The following is a 13400-nucleotide window of genomic DNA, read 5'->3' on the forward strand; positions in this document are numbered from 1 at the left end:
AGCAACTCAAAAGTTTTGATGGGAAGCCTAGGGGGCAGTGAGTTGAAGATAATGGTGATGGAATAATTTGGAAAAGGATAGTGAGAATAGCAGCACAGCTGGAAGAATGTAATTGATGTCACTGAATTGTACATGTAGAAAACTTTGAAATGCTGTAACTTTGGCTATGTGAATTTTCACCAAAAAAAAAGGTCCTCAGGGTCGAGAAGAGAGAGTGTTGACACATCGTGGGGTTCTTAACCAATGTTATAAAACAATATGTGTACTGACTGTTTAATGAGAAACTATTTGTTCTGTAAACCTTCATCTAAAGTACAATAAAAGAATTTTTTAAAAAATTGCATGTGCTTATACTCGATGACATGGGTACTCATTTTCTCATCACTTTCCTTCTCAAGCCGTGTAATTTGCGCTCTTTTCAAAATTATGTACTAACTCAGGTATGTTCCTTCAAAGTTCCATACATAACCTTTCATACTACTTAAATATCCTGATAAATATTTGTGTTTCCCAGGTCCTTTTTTCATGCACAGAATTTACATCTTGAACTTGCATGATTTAAAAAATGGTGAAAACCCCATACTTATTCAATCTGTATGCTGAGGAAATAATCTGAGAAGCTGGAGTATATGAAGAAGAACGGGTCATCAGGATTGATGGAAGACTCCTTAACAACATTCGTTATGCAGATAACACAACCTTGCTTGCTGAAAGTGAAGAGGACTTGAAGTACTTACTGATGAAGATAAAATACTACTACAGCTGTCTTGGTTATCTAGTGTTGCTATCCCAGAAATACCACACGTGGATGGCTTTAACAAAGAGGAATTTATTTTCTCACAGTCTAGTAGGCTAGAAGTTCAAATTCTGGGCATCAACTCCAGGGGAAGCCTTTCTTTCTCCCTTGGCCTTCTCATCAGTCTTCCCTGGACTAGGAGCTTCTCTATGCAGGGACCCCAGGTCCAAAGAACATGCTCTGCTCCCAGTACTGCTTTCTTGGTGGTATGAGGTCCCCCGTCTCTCTGCTCGCTTCTCTCTTTTATATCTCAAAAGATTGCCTCAAGACACAATCCAATCTTGTAGATTGCATCCTGCCTCACTAACACAACTGCCGCCCATTCTCCCTCATTAACATCATAAAGGCAGGATTTACAACATATAGGAAAATCACACAATATCAGGAATCATGGCCCAGTCAAATTGATAGACACATTTTGGGGGGGACATAATTCAATCCATGACAACAGCCTTCAGTATGGATTACACCTCAACACAAAGAAAACAAAATCCTTACAACTAGGCCAATAAATAACATCGTGATAAATGGAGAAAATACTGAAGTTGTCAAGCATCTGCTTTTGCTTAGATCCACAATCAACACCCACGGAAGCAGCAGTCAAGAGAACAAATGACATATTGCATTGAGCAAATCTGTTGCAAAAGACCTTCTTAAAGTGTTAAAAAACAAAGATGCCACTTTGAGGACTAAGGTGTGCCTCACCCAAGCCATGGTATTTTCAATCACCTCATATGCATGGGAAAGCTGGACAATGAATAAGAAAGCTCAAAGAAGAATTGATGCCTTTGAATTATGGTGTTGGTGAAGAATATTGAATATACCATGGACTGCCAGAAGAACAAACAAATCTGTCTTAGAAGAAGTACAACCAGAATGCTGCTTAGAAGCGAGGATGGTGAGACTTCATCTTAGGTACTTTGGCCATGTTGTCAGGAGGGATCAGTCCCTGGAGAAGGACATCATGTTTGGTAAAGTAGAGGGTCATTGAAAAAGAGGAAGACCCTCAACAAGACATATTGACTCAGTGGCTGCAACAAGGGGCTCAAGCATAACAATCATTGTGAGAATGGTGCAGGACTGGGCAGTGTTTCGTTCTGTTGTACACAGGGTTGCTATGAGTCAGAACTGAATGGACCTAACAACCACATTTTTTAAATGATGCACTTCTGTGTTGGTTAATGTTATGTGCCAACTTGGCTAGGATATGATTCTCAGTGGTTTGGCAGACATTGGGCTGATTCTCTTTCATAATGTAATATAGAATGAACAAATCTGTCTTGGAAAAAGTACAGCCTGAATGCTCCTCAGAAGCAAGGATAGTGAGACTTCATCTCATGTATTTTGGACATGTTATCAGGAAGGACCAGTCCCTGGAAAAAGACATCATGCTTGGTAAAGTAGAGGGTCAGCAAAAAAGAGGAAGATCCTCAATGAGGTGGACTGACACAGTGACTGTAACAATAGACTCCCACATAGAAATGATTGTGAGGATGGCACAGGACAGGGCAGAACACTTGTTCTGTTGTACATAGGGTAGCTATGAGTTAGAACTGACTGGATGGCACCTAACAATGACAACAATGTAATATAAGGTAATCACCTCCATGATGAGATCTGATATAGTGTAATCACCTCCATGATTAGATATGATATAATGCAATCACCTCCATAATGGGATCTGATGTAATATAATCACATCCACGATGAAATCTGCTATAAGCAGCTTATCATACGTAAGGGGAGTTTCCTTGGGTGTGGCCTGCCTCTAGAATATAAATGGTTGTTCCAGCAAGTCCTGCTCTTGCTCTAGATCCCGCATCTGACTCATCATCATCTGATCTCCAGTTCTTGGGATGTGAGCCAGCAGTCTGCCGTCTGATCTGCATTTTTGGATTCGTCAGCCCCTGAAACCACGTGAGTGAGAAAACCCTCCAGCCTGACATCTGACCCACAGATTTGGGACTTCCCAGCCTTCACAACTGCAAGTGCCTTGGAATTGTGGTTCCTTCCTGACCAGGAGGACTCAAAGTCCAACCTTTGATTTGGGAGGACCAGTGGATACAGGAGGAGAAGATACTAAGAAGATCGATAATTTTCTGGAGGGCCGTGACTCTCCTTGGAAGCTTCCTGCGGAACTGGAGGAAAGAGACAGAAACACTCCATACCGACTTCCAAGTAGGAGAGTGAGGACTGAGGTCATCATCTCACTTTTCCTAGCTTCTCGATAACCAGGCTTTTGTGAAGAGTTTCCTCAGACTGAAACTGTCACTGCACAATGGACTCTGCAGCCTCCCTGGCCAATCTCCAAGTAGAGATCAGCTGCCCCATCTGCCTGGAGTACCTGAGAGACCCAGTGACCATTGACTGTGGCCACAAATTCTGTCACCTCTGCATCCACCATTGGTGGGAAGGTCTAGGGGGCAACCTCCCCTGTCCCGTCTGCCTCCATCACTGCTATAATGGGAACCTAAAGAAGAACACCCAATTATGTCACATGACTGATATTGTTAAGCAACTTCTCATCAAGAAGAAAAGAGGAAATGACAGGAATCGAATCGAAACCCCTGTGTGAGAAGCACAACCAGGTGCTGGTCCTGTTCTGTGAGAAGGACCTGGAGCTGCTGTGTCTCCAATGCAGGATCTACTCCAACCACCAGGATCACTACCTGATGCCCATCAACCAAGCTGTAACTAGTCACAGGAGGAAGCTCAAAAGGTACACTGAGCCCCTGAGGGAGCAGGTTGGGGATGCTGCAGATGGGCTAAAAATGCAAGTCTCAAAATCAGTTGAATTATGGCAGAAGGTGGAAAATTTGAGAGGAGAATTAAACTGTGAATTTACTCAACTTAAAAATTTACTGGACCAGGAATAGAATGCCATTTTTTGGGATTAATGACAGAAGAGAAGAAGGTTGAAGAAAAACTAATTGAGAACAATAGCCAAATTTCTGACATTTTTCCATGCTAAAAAATCTGCTAAGTAGAGTTGTAGAAAAATGTGTGCAGGCAAACCTGGATTTACTTATAGGTATTGAAAGTATCTACAACAGGTATAAAAACCTAAAAACTCCTGGAGTCTTTTCATATGAATTAAAGAAGGAGAGTAGTTACTATCTCTCTCCACAGTACTTTGGCCTGCGAAAAAGGATCAGCACATTTAAGGAAGATTTGACACTAGATCCTGAAACTGCTCACCCCAATCTTATTACTTCAGAAGACAGAAAAAGTGTGAAATATGAACAGATGAATCCAGTCTTTTCCTACAGTCCCAAGAGGTTTACTTTTATCCCAGCTGTCGTGAGTTCTGAAGGTTTTGATGTTGGTAGGCATTACCGGCAGGTAGAAGCAAGAGACATAGGTGAATGGTGCTTAGGTGTATGTGAAGAATCGTTTCCTAGATGTTAGTGTGCCACCGTCCGCCAAAGATGGCTGCTGGCAAATTCAGCAGGCAACCCTTTTTCGTGAGACTTGGGATACAGAACAAGTCATACGGACTGGCATTTTTCTGGATTATGATTTGGGAGAGGTTTCATTTTACAGTTGGAATAATAGAGCTTATCTATGTACCTTCACTGATACTTTCACAGAAAAACTTAGGCCTAATTTCTGTCTTGGATCTCCTTCAAACTCTCTCACTATCTATGTAAACACAGATGAATGGTGAGCTCTTTGGAAGCCTGATCTGTATCTTGTTAGCTTTTCTCTCTGTAATTATGTAATGCCTTTAAGATATTGTATAATATAATCCCTGTTTAATTTTTACATAGTATAATTTCATGAGTCATGGTTTTGTTTTTTCAACAATTTTGTTTTTTTACTTCCATCACTAATGATAATATAGTTTGTTGTTTGTATCACGGGGTGAATCAATTAGGAAGTGTAAATTGCAATTCTAAAAGAAAAGACTTTTTTTAATTACCATGTTTTTCTTACCATTCCTGTTGTATCATCACTAATAAATGTATTTTATCACAAAAAAAAATTAAAAATTAAAATTAAAAATGGTGAAAACCTCTCAAAATGCTGAGAAAGAAATCAACTACATGGTGCATTTTTTAGTCTGAAACATTAACCACATGGAAAAACTAAAATGGATGCAATGATTGTAAAAAAAAAAAAAAAAGAATGCCTGTGGTTATTGGCAACTTTATGTCCAGCAGAAGGAGAATAAACAATTATTAAGCTCTTACTTAAGGGAAGAGACTTTCATCCATTTCAGCAAAGCTCCACCATTGCCTTCCTTAGAAGCTTTAGGTAACATCCTCATTTACAAATGAGAGTAAAAAGGAGGAGGGGGAAAGCCTTGGAGTCATGCCCAAGGTCACACAGTTAGCAAGTGGCAAAGCCAGGAATCAGACCCAGATCTGTTGGACCACAAGCCAGGTACTCTGTCCACCACTGTTGTCCTCTGCAAGCTATAGATGGGGCTGACAATCCAGGTGGGAAGTAAAATAAAGCCATGTGAAAAAATCTAAGAACCATACGACATCCAGGTCTAACAGCTCTTCAGAGAAGAAAACAATTCCATTTCATGGATTTATCATCTAATGCCTTGCTGACTTAAAGAGTTAATACGCCCCTTTCTAAAAATATTCATTCACAGATGGCTAGGCACGGCATTTAAAGGAAAATCATATAAGATCCTTGCCCTCACTGTGAGACAGACCAACGCATAAACAAGAGTTTAGATAGAGTGGATGAGTGTTCCCATAGGAAGACCACAGGGTCTATGGTGGCACAAAGTGGATATCTGTTAAGCCGTGGCTTTGGCAATTTAGGTGATGCCCGTACAGCATGAGCATGTGACAGCATGTTAATGTGCCAGCTCTGAAGTTGTTTTTACGGCGCTTCCATTTGTTGTTGCTCTTTCATTCGACTTTTAAATTCTCTTTCAATCAGTCACTATTTCTCAGCAATTTGTCTCAACTAATTATATTTTATGGATCATGGGTATGGCTTTAAACGGATTCTTAACTGTTTAATCACCTTTCTGATTTCCTATCACCCATGAAAAAGACATAGCAAAAAGTGTTTGGGTTTTGAAGTGAAGGAGTTGCATATTCGAATCTGGCTCTGCTATGTTCCAGGTGGGTGACTGGGGTAAGTTTCTCCCCCTCATGGGATCTCAAATCTGTCATCTAGACTGTTGATCTGTTCTCTTGTTTAACCTTCACCTCAAATCATCCTTCACAGGACTGTGGTGAAGATTAAACAAGATAATAGGACAAAAGACCCTAGTAGGCTTCATACAAAGGAATGTCTTAATGAATCAGAGTTTGGGCCAAAAAGAAAGAAAATACACTATTTTCTCAGGCTGAAACTTCATGCCACTGAATCCATGATTTAACAGGTCAAACCAAGGTCTCCTGCGCAATAAACAATAACCTACACCATGTGCTTTAAGCTGTGTACGATTACAGATGGCAAGGGAGACAAATGGCACATCATTTCATCTTTAAATATTTCAGTGTGTATCTGTAAAAGATAAGGACACATGAAAACAATTGCAGTATTTTTGTATTGTATTCTTTTCCCATCAGAGTTCTGAATCAATTAAAAATATAGAGAATTTCTTCAACAAATAAATAGCAACGGGTAAAAAAGAGAGGAGGGTCACCTATAAATTAATAGAGGCTTAAGGGACATATCAACCAAATACAATGTATGGAATGTATTTCACCCTGATTCAAACAAAATATTACAGTAATTTTTTGAGACTCTCAAGGAAATTTGAAACTTACTGATATTTGATGTTATCACAGAATTACTGTAATCATGATACTGTAATTGTTTTTATATGTCCTTATCTTTTACAGATACATATTGAAATAGTTATAGATGAAATGAAACGATGTCGAGGTTCTTGTAAAGAAGGCTGGGTGGAGAGGATCCGTAGTGTCATCTCTGTGCATTCAGAGTCTTAAGTGTAAAACATTGATCAGGGAGGACTCCATTGCCTAAGAAGAAGCATATATCTATTAATTAGTAGAAAGAAATAGAGCAAAATTAGCACTTTTAGAGAAATATATACCCGTAAGAGAGACTTCATGGAGAAACAGAAAGAACAAAACTTAGGAAAGAAGCCAACAGAACTGTGAAATACTTGGCCATTTTCTCACCATGAAAGTGAGGTGAGGCAAGAATACTGGGGGAACTTGACCAAGTGGAGCAGGAGGGTTCTACTGGAGCTGGGTTTTACATTCACAATCTATGGTTGCCATGACAATAGGGCCTCCGCCTCAGGGTGATGGCATTATAATGAGACACACCACAGTAATTTGTATTTGCACTGGTCAAATTGATCTAGTTGGCTCCATCTTAGGAGAAAGTCTGAGGAGATGGGTGTGGTTTCAACAGCTGAAAAAATGAAGTCTTAAGGGGTAGAATTTGAAAGATTTACTAAATAGTTTATTTGAACCTGACACTCTAGAGTGCTTCTGGGTATGGTGCTTCTCCTACTGACTTTGAGGTCAGTGCAGATAATAAACCACCTAGAGTATGTCTCTATTATCTCACCTATTCCACCTGATGACACTGTCAGAAAGCAACCTGAACCAGGAAAAGGAGGAAGCCCATTCTCCAGTAACCTGTTGTGATGGATTAAGTTGTGTCCCCTCAAAAAATGTGTGTCCACTACAGGGGAAGTCAACGCAACTGACTAAACCAAAGCTAGGAAGTTTCCTGAATGCTATCAAACACTTTGAGGGACAGAGTAGCAGGGGTAGGGGTCTGGGGACCATGCTTTCAGGGGATATCTAGGTCAACTGGCATAACAAAGCTTATTAAGAAAATGTTCTGCATCCTGCTTTGGTGAGTGGCATCTGAGGTCTTAAAAGCTTGCAAGCAGCCATCTAAGATGCATCAATTGGTCCCAACCACCTGGAGTAAAGGGGAATGAAGAACACCAAAGACACAAGGAAAGCAGTAGCCCAAGAGACAGAAAGGGCCACATAAACCAGAGACTCCATCAGCCTGAGACCAGAAGAACTAGATGGTGCCCACCTACCACCAATGACCGCCCTGACAGGGAACACAGCAGAGAGTCTTGGATGGAGCAGGAGAAAGGTGGGGTGCAGAACTCAAATTCTAGTAAGAAGACCAGACTTAATGGTCTGACTGAGACTGGAGGAACCCCAGAAAGCACGGCCCCTGGATTCTCTATCAGCCCAGAACTAAAACAATTTCCAAGGCCAACTCTTCAGACAGGGATTGGACTGGACTGTGGCACATAAAGTGATACTCATGAGGAATGTGCCTCTTAGCTCAAGTGGATACAAGAGACTAAATGGGCAACTTCTGTCCAGAGGTGAGATGGGAAGGCAGAGAGGGTTAGGAGCTGGTTGAATGGACATAGGGAATTAGGGGTGGAAAGGAGGAGTGTGCTGTCACAGTATGGGGAGAGCAATTAGGGTCACATAACAATGTATGTATAAATTTTTGTATGGGAAAAAAAAAATGTGTGTCAACTTGGCTAGTCCATGATTCCCAGTATTGTGTGGCTGTCCAATATTTTGTCATCTGATGTGATTTTCCTATGTGTTGTAAATCCTACCTCTATGATGTTAATGAAGCGGGATTAACGGCAGTTATGTTAATGAGGCAGAACTCAATCTACAAGGTTAGGTTGTGTCTTAATCTCTTTTGAGATACAAAAGAGAGAAGCGAGCAGAGAAACATGTGGACCTCATACCACCAAGAAAGCAGCACCAGGAGCAGAGCGCATCCTTTGGACCCAGGTTTCCTGCACTGAGAAGTTCCTAGATCAGGGGAAGACTGATGTCAAGGACCTTCCCTCAGAGCCAACAGAGAAAGAGAACCTTCCCCTGGAGCTGGCACCCTGAATACAGACTTCTAGCCCCCTAGACTGTGAGAGAATAAATTTCTCTTTGTTAAAGCCATCTACTCATGGTATTTCTGTTATAGCAGCACTAGATAACTAAGCCACCTGTGTATTGGCTTGAAATGGAAACAACTGTAGTAGCCTGCTTTTTGAATAACCTCCCTATCCCAGGAGATTAGGCCAGACCAGAGAACAGGGTGTCAACAACTTGTCACAAACACCGTAAGTTTGGTATCCCTGGGGACTACAGTAACACAACTCAACTTTCCATTCTGAGATGGGCCCTCTGGGCTGGAACAGTGACCAGTGCAGATACTAACAATATGGACTGATTATCTGGAAGTGGACTCACTGTATTTCCATCTTTATTTTGCTGTTTCTCTTCCCCGGTTTCAGGTATACGAAACAGTTGGACACAGTGGTACCACCTTGCTAGCAGAAGTGTTTCTGCCTATCCCTGAAACTACAGTTGTCAGTGGAAGGGCTCCCATTGAAGAAGTTGAGTTTAGCAGTAATCAGCATGTGACACTGGACCACGAGGGAGTCGGAAGTGGTATGGAAAGCTAATTATCCTCAATGTCACACAGTTTGTCACATTTGAACATGTCTTTTTTTTTACTCACTTCTTAGACAATTATAAAATTTCAATCAGAAATTCAAATTAAAACAATAATGATATACAATTTTTTGCAAAGTCTTTTTTTATATACTATTGGTGGTCATGTAAATTCATATAACTATGTAAGTATAAGATAGCTTGGCAGTATGAATTACCAAAAACCAAACCTGCTGCCGTTGAGTTGATTTCAACTCATAGCGAACGTATAGGACAGAGTAGAACTGCCCCATAGGGTTTCCAAGGAGCTGCTGGTGGATTTGAACTGCCAAATTTCTGGTTAGCAGCCAAGCTCTTAATCACTGAACCACCAGGCCTCCAGTGTGAATTAAGGACCTTTAGAATGCTCTTGGATCCCTTAATTCCACTTCTAGGAATCTTTCCTAAGAAAATAATTTGAAATATGGACAAAGCTTTGTGCATAAAAAAATATACATCACAGTGTTATTTATAGGACTGAAAATTTGAAAATAATTAGTAATAAGGAGATTATTAAATAATATTTTTTGTTATTTCTTTCTATAATTCTAATTAGATATATGATAGACCTTCTCACTCTGCCCTCCATGTTTCTTAACATTTCTTTAGTATACTTGGTATCTTTTTTCTATCACTGCTACATTCTGTGTAATTGTTTTAAATATATTTTCCAAGTCATGAATTCTGTCTTTGGCTGTGTCTAATCACTGAAAAAATTTGTTCTGTTGTACATGGGGTCTCTATGAGTCAGAACTGACTCGATGGCACCTAACAGCAACAATCATTGAAACTAATCCACTGAGTTTCTAACTTCAATTATTATATTTTTTATTTCTATAAATTCTTTTCCAATCAGTCTGGTTAGGTCTGAGAGCTTCTTGTCCTTTCATTAGACTCTCAATTGTTTTATTTACTTACTTATTTATGAATTATTTTATTTAAACATATTAAACATTTATTTTATATTTTATATCTGACCATTCCAGTATCTATCTGTTCATTTGTCTGATCTGCTGTCCCTTGCTCATGGTAGTTTGTTTCCTCATGTGTCTGGTTATTTTATTGTGAACTCATATCTGGAACTTAATCTGCAAGAATTCTGTGAGGCCAAAGTCCAATCACCAGCCTAAAAGTTTGGAGACCTAGGCTTTAGTTCCAGCTCTGATACTGACAAGCTGTGTGACCCTGGTAGTCATATAACATCATTGAATCTCATCTTCCTTATTCATAAAATGGAGCTACTTATATCTCCTTTAATGTCTCATGGAGTCAATTTGAAGATGAAGATGAGGTATTTAATATGAAAGAAAGATCTCTGAAAAGCACAATGATGCTGTTAACAGTATAATAGTGATATTGTTTTGTTGTTGATAACGTTAACTGGAGATCCAGAGTATGAACTCGCTATATTTAGTACTTAAAAGTACTTTGTTCCCTTAGTTCATGAAGCATACTGCCCAGAAAGTTTTTAATCATTAATTTCCAGATCAGTGGAGGCGAAATCAATGAGGTTTTACCGCAACCACAATAGCTTAGTAATAGCTAATATTTGCTGAGTCTCACTACTTGTCAGCTACCATCTACATGCTTCGCAGCTATCAACTTATTTAACTTGCTGTCCTTCACTCCAAGTACACTCCCACATTCAGGCATTTGCACTTGATCCTTCTGCCAGGAATTCTCTTTCCCAAGATATCTACATGTCTCACTTTTTTCAGGCCTTTATTCAAAAGTCATCTCTCATTGAACCTTCCTTGGCCACCCTATCTAAAATTTTTTCCCCTCTTCACCCACCTAAAATTTTCTGTACACTTTCCCTAATTTATGTTCCTCCTTACCACTCATCACTCTCTCTACCATACTAAACACATCTCTTATTTGTGTTATTTATTGCCCATCTCCCTCACTTTGATATAAACTCCATGGGAACAGCAATACTTACAGTTTTCTTTCTGTCTTTGCTACTATATCTCCAGTACCTGGAATAGTGGGTGGCACACAGTTGGAGCTCAGATAAGTATTTGTTGAATGAATGAATGAGTTTTCACAACAATCCTTTGAATGAGTTACTATCATTATCCCTATTTTACACATAAAGAAACTAAGGCTCAGAGAAGTTGAGTAATTTATCCAAGATTACTCAGCTGTTAAGTGGCAGAGCCAGAATATGCATGCACGTGGTCCAACTCCAGAGTGCATCCTTATAACTGCTACACTCTGCTGTCAGAGATAGAGCAGAGTGGCTGGTTCTGCGCATCATCACCTGAAGAGGTTCCGTGATGTTGGCTTGGATTACCTGTTCCATATCCACCACCCCACCCACAGCAAGTTCCATTCATCTACTATCTACTTTCTTGCTAGAACTGGCCTTACTCTCTCTTTCTAAATAGCATCCTGTTTAATCTGGTGTTTCCCTAGGAGTGCCCTTCTCATTTGAAGCTGACGGTGGTAATCAACTGATTCTAATGACTTCGGGGAAGGTGTCCAACAGCGTGGCATGGGCTATTGGAGAAAATGGCGTACCTCTAGTTCCTCCATTGTCACAGCAGAACACTGGATTTCGGAGGTAATGTATAGCTAGAATAAATTAATGAGCAATGTCAGTGTTAGCATTAAATGTAAACCAAGGAGGGTAAGGAGGGGGAGCTTGCTATAGCTCATTCTCTTCTTTTATGTTCATGTGTAATACTTTTCAGGGGTTTTTATTGTTCTTAAAGTCAAAGTCAAAATATTAATAGCCTAACAAATGTTGGGTTAGGTACTGTAAAAAGCACTTCACCTCATTTAATCTTCACGATAACTCTATAAAATATTATTATTATTTTCCATTTTACAATTGGGGGAAGTGCATAGCATATACACCCACTGCTCACTGATAGACATGGTTAGGTTCCAAAGACCAGGGCGTTATGGGAAAATCGGCATTATGTGAAATACTCGTGATTTCCTGCCCAACCTCTCCTCCCCAGCTCCAGCCCTCTAGCTGTGCAGCCACAGCGTCTCTGTACCTCCGCCCCCGCTCCCCGCGTCCACGTGCGAGAGGAGCGCCGGGTGGAGGGTGAGACGCACCGGGGAGACTGCCAGGAGGAAGGAGTAGAGGCGCGAGCCGGAGCCTCTCGAGCCACGGGGGCTCCAGACTGGGGTTAAATACCCTGGGGGTGGTGCCGCTCCTCCCTCCGTGCACCCTGGCATCCTGGACAAGCTACACTCGGCCAGCTGCACAGCCCAGGGTGTACGGTTGGCAGGGTTGTTAATGTGCAAAATAATCAGAGTAGATTTTTTACTGTTATCCTAAATGCGAGATGTCAAATAACTACACAGCCCGTAAGTGAGGAGTAGGTGTAGTTATATATATTTGGCCCTCATTTAAGTTTTGTTGCTAATGATGTTTGGTATAGGAACCTTCTAGTTACATGAAAAAAAGTCCCTGTGTGGTGCACGCAGTTAACACATTCAGCTGCTAACCAAAAGACTGGTGGTTCGATTCCACCCACAGGCACCTCAAAAGAAAGTCCTGGTGATCTACTTCTGAAAAATCAACCCTTGAAAACTCTATGGAGTATAGCTCTACTCTGATACACATGGGGTCGCCATGAGTCAGAATTGGCTTGATGGCAACTGGTTACTGGAATGAAAGTCTTTATTCTCCAGTCCTCTTCCTTGATTGCTCGATCCTTTAGGTACTTAATCAGAACAGAAGAAATGGGTTCTAGGCCTCATCAGTTTACCCTGGGCTGTCCCCCTGTCTTAGAGGTTGATGCCAGTGCAGGCAGTCTGGACTGAGGGAGCCAGGTGGCCTGGTTCGACTCTTGGCTCTGTCATCCCTTCTCAACGTGTCTTGAATCCATCTTTTACCACTCTAGGCCTCAACTGCCTCATCTGTAAAATAAAAAGATTATCCTGATCACCCAGAGAACACTTTCCAAGTCACAGACTATAATTTTCAACGTGTGGAAAAGCAGACACTGGGCTTGTTGTGCTCCCTTTCTGCCTGCTCCATCCCAATGCCCAACACACACCTGTACCCTTGTGACAAAAATGACAAGGTGACAATGCTGCTCTGTACTTTTTAACTTAGGAGACTGGCAGCCATTTCCAGTGGAGACTTGTGTATGCCTTTAAGCTTACACATTTTGCAGTCATTTGACTTGAAATTAATGCTGGAG

The 13400-nt window shown here is 40.8% G+C and overlaps 1 protein-coding gene across 1 annotated transcript in view; it reads left to right on the forward strand.

Annotated features, from left to right (window-relative positions):
* CC2D2A (coiled-coil and C2 domain containing 2A) overlaps nucleotides 1-13400 on the forward strand; it is a 157609-nt gene that overhangs the window by 76329 nt on the left and 67880 nt on the right. Inside the window, 2 exon segments of the mRNA XM_023725654.1 lie at nucleotides 9036-9192; nucleotides 11653-11800. Coding sequence (XP_023581422.1) covers nucleotides 9036-9192; nucleotides 11653-11800 — 305 coding nt within the window.

This window comes from Trichechus manatus, unplaced genomic scaffold, assembly GCF_000243295.1.
Source record: "Trichechus manatus latirostris isolate Lorelei unplaced genomic scaffold, TriManLat1.0 scaffold00343, whole genome shotgun sequence".
Lineage (NCBI taxonomy): Eukaryota > Metazoa > Chordata > Mammalia > Sirenia > Trichechidae > Trichechus > Trichechus manatus.